Genomic DNA, 3,328 nt, shown 5'->3' on the forward strand with positions numbered 1-3,328 from the left:
CCTGGCCGGTTTGGCTCAGTGGATAGAGCATCAGCCCTACTGACTGAAGGGTCCTGGGTTCAATTTCAGTCAAGGGCATATACCTCGATTGCAGGCTCAATCCCAGAGCATGTGTGGGAGGCAACCAATCAATGTGTGTCTATCACATCGCTGTTTCCTTCTCTTTCTGTGTCTCCCCCTCCCTTCCACTCTCTAAAAATCAATGGAAAAATATCCTCAGGTGAAGATTTAAAAAACAAACAAACAAAAAACTATACATTCTAAATCACTTTCTAAACCATTTCAATTAAGTAATAAAACCATGCAAAATAATTAAGACGAAATTAATGCAAAAATTACAAAATTTAATTCTAGAAAGAATGACACTTCAGGAAAGCATGCTGATTGTGTCTATTAACTGCTAGGTGTATTTTATATTCTCGATTCTAAAGGGTTTTTTCTTTTAAAAACATATTTTTATTGATTCCAGAGAGGAAGGGAGAGGGAGAGAAAGATAGAAACATCAGTGATGAGAGAGAAGCATCTGCCTCCTGGGATCGAGCCTTCAATGTGCCTGGACCGGGAATTGAACCGTGACCGTTCATAGGTCAACATTCAACCACTGAGCCATGCCAGCCAGGCATAGGTTCTGAAGTTTTGATAAAGTTCTATAAGTCTTAAACTTTTTGTCTGGGATGATCTCAGAATTTTTTATAGGAAGCACAAGTGTCCCCTGTTTTCAAATACCCTAAAAGCATGAATTACAGCTAGGGATAAGAAATGTCCCCCTCTTACTCTATATTAGATAATCTGTAGTTATAGAAACAAAGAGAAAAGTGAAGAAATTACTAGTACTATGGATCCCTTTCTGCCCAATGCTGCAAAATGTGTTGTTTTTCCACCAAGAGAAGTTCTAAGACTATGTAGAATGTTAAGTAAATTTGCTACTTTTCATTCCCTTTGAAGTTATGGTATACCATTCAATAGCCAAGAAAGGGGTGGGTTATTCATCATTTCTGAAAACATCTGATTATGAAACCTTTTTTATTGTCTAAATATTTACATATGTTTCCTTTTTCCCCACTTGACATCCCCCTGCCCTAGCCATTCCCACCCCGGGCAAGCCCCCACAGCCCCAGTGTCTCTGTCCATTGGTTATGCTAATGTGCATGCATACAAGACCTTTGGTTGCTCTCTAACCCCCCCTCCCCTGCCATTTGTCTCTGGATGTATTCTTGTTCATCATGATTATGAAACTTTTATTGATAGAGCACAATTATCATCTCTTCCATGAAACAGTTTGGGAAGATTAGATTAAATAATTACTTTTTAATTATAACAGAATTAAATTGTCAAATTTTTAATTATCTGTCCAAACAACTAGGACATGCTAAAATGAGGCCAGGTTCTAAGGTTTTACCTCTATATAAAAAAGAAATAATTTTTTACTTATTAACCAATCAACAAATCAGTGCCAACTATCTGAGAAAAATTCACTTGAGTCCATATAGTAAACAACCTTTGATTCAATTGGTTGATGGGATATAAACTAATCCAAACTTTGGAAAGGATAATGCAAAGGCCATATCATATGAATGAGAGGTCAGAAATACTCTTAATTGTGATGCTATACAGGCATACCCTCCTTATTGCACTTCAAAGATGTGACTCTCCAGCCACAAAATGATTATGACTTCCTTTATTGCAATACTCACTTTATTGCTGTGGTCTAGAACCAAACCTATAATATCTCCTAGGTATGCATGTAAATGTCAAATGAGATAAAGCCAATCCTATCAATCATGTGTAGAAGGTATTCACATCATAACTATCTTTGCTATTAAATGATTTAACATTGGGTATTTCAACAACAACAAAATCTTGCCAAGTTCTAGATTAAAAAATATCTTACTTATATAATTTTGAGAGAAGTGTGTTGACTTGAAGTTAAAACGCTTGAGTTTCAATGATGTAATACTTCATAGCTGTGCAATCAAGATAACACCCTTCATCTCATGTGCAATAGATGACTAATAAATAACATACTTATTTTAGAAGATTTTTAGAAGAATTAAATAAAAACTTTAAAACTTTAACATTTTTGTAAACTTTAAAGTTCTCCAAATTAAATGTTTTTCATGTTTCAAGAAAGCATGGAAAAGGTATACAAATGCCTTAGAAATACTAAAATAAGACTTAGTGTTTGAGGTTATGGAATTAATATTAGCAATAAATGATCATTTGGTGTGTCTTACCAGTTATTGTCTGATTATAGGGAGCATTGGCTGCTGCAATACATTCTGACCAGACCTGACTTTGTTCATCATAAGACATCACAAAGAGAAAGTCACAAGCATCTGCAATTCCAGTATAATTATAACACCTTCTGTCTATGCACTTTGGAGACCAAGCTACATCAAAGGTTACCTGTGGAGAAACGCAAACCATTTTACGTAACAGGATCAAATATGCATATTATGTTAGATGTTTTGTTGACTACATATTCTCATCTAATACTATCCAAGAAAACAGAACTGCTTTCATATATGAATGTAGGGTTGGACACATATGGAACTAGAAAAGGTCTAAGAAACACATTTTTTGCCTATATGGATTGTTTCAGACATATATTTGGACAATATTTTGGATACATATTTGGATAATGGACATATATTTGCAACCAGAGTTAAATATATATAATTTCAGGAGCTGTGAACTGTGTAGAAGGGGAGTCTTAAACTCAAATGTCTTCAAAGGTTAGATTGGAAACTCAAAAGATCGAAAGAAACAGGTGTAATGACAGTAGGGCAGTGATGGCGAACCTATGACACGTGTGTCAGAGGTGACAGGCGAACTCATTTTTTTGGTTGATTTTTCTTTGTTAAATGGCATTTAAATATATAAAATAAATATCAAAAATATAAGTCTTTGTTTTACTAGGGTTGCAAATATCAAAAAATTTTTATATGTGACATGGCACCAGAGTTAAGTTAGGGCTTTTCAAAATGCTGACACGCCGAGCTCAAAAGGTTCACCAGCATTGCAGTAGGGTGTGGTGGGAAAGCAATTGGGAAATAAAAGCAGAACACTAAAATAATTCAAATACAAAAGTTTTTTAAAAATTACCCAGGTTGCCTGACTGGTATGGCTCAATGGTTGAGCACTGACCTATGAACCAGGAGGTAAGGGTTCGATTCCCAGTCAGGACACATACCCAGGTTACAGGCTTGATCCCCAGTGGAGGGTGTGCAGGAGGTAGCCAACCAATTATTCTCTCTCATCATTGATGTTTCTATCTTTCTCTCCATCTCCCTTCCTCTTGGAAACAAAACAAATTTATTTTTAAAAA

The 3,328-nt window shown here is 35.5% G+C and overlaps 1 protein-coding gene across 1 annotated transcript in view; it reads right to left on the reverse strand.

Annotated features, from left to right (window-relative positions):
- Nucleotides 1-3,328, reverse strand: part of CTBS (chitobiase) — an 18,541-nt gene that overhangs the window by 4,674 nt on the left and 10,539 nt on the right. Inside the window, exon 4 of the mRNA XM_006086146.3 lies at nt 2,235-2,406. Coding sequence (XP_006086208.1) covers nt 2,235-2,406 — 172 coding nt within the window. The remainder of the gene's footprint in view (nt 1-2,234; nt 2,407-3,328) is intronic.

Source organism: Myotis lucifugus, unplaced genomic scaffold, assembly GCF_000147115.1.
Source record: "Myotis lucifugus unplaced genomic scaffold, Myoluc2.0 scaffold_25, whole genome shotgun sequence".
Lineage (NCBI taxonomy): Eukaryota > Metazoa > Chordata > Mammalia > Chiroptera > Vespertilionidae > Myotis > Myotis lucifugus.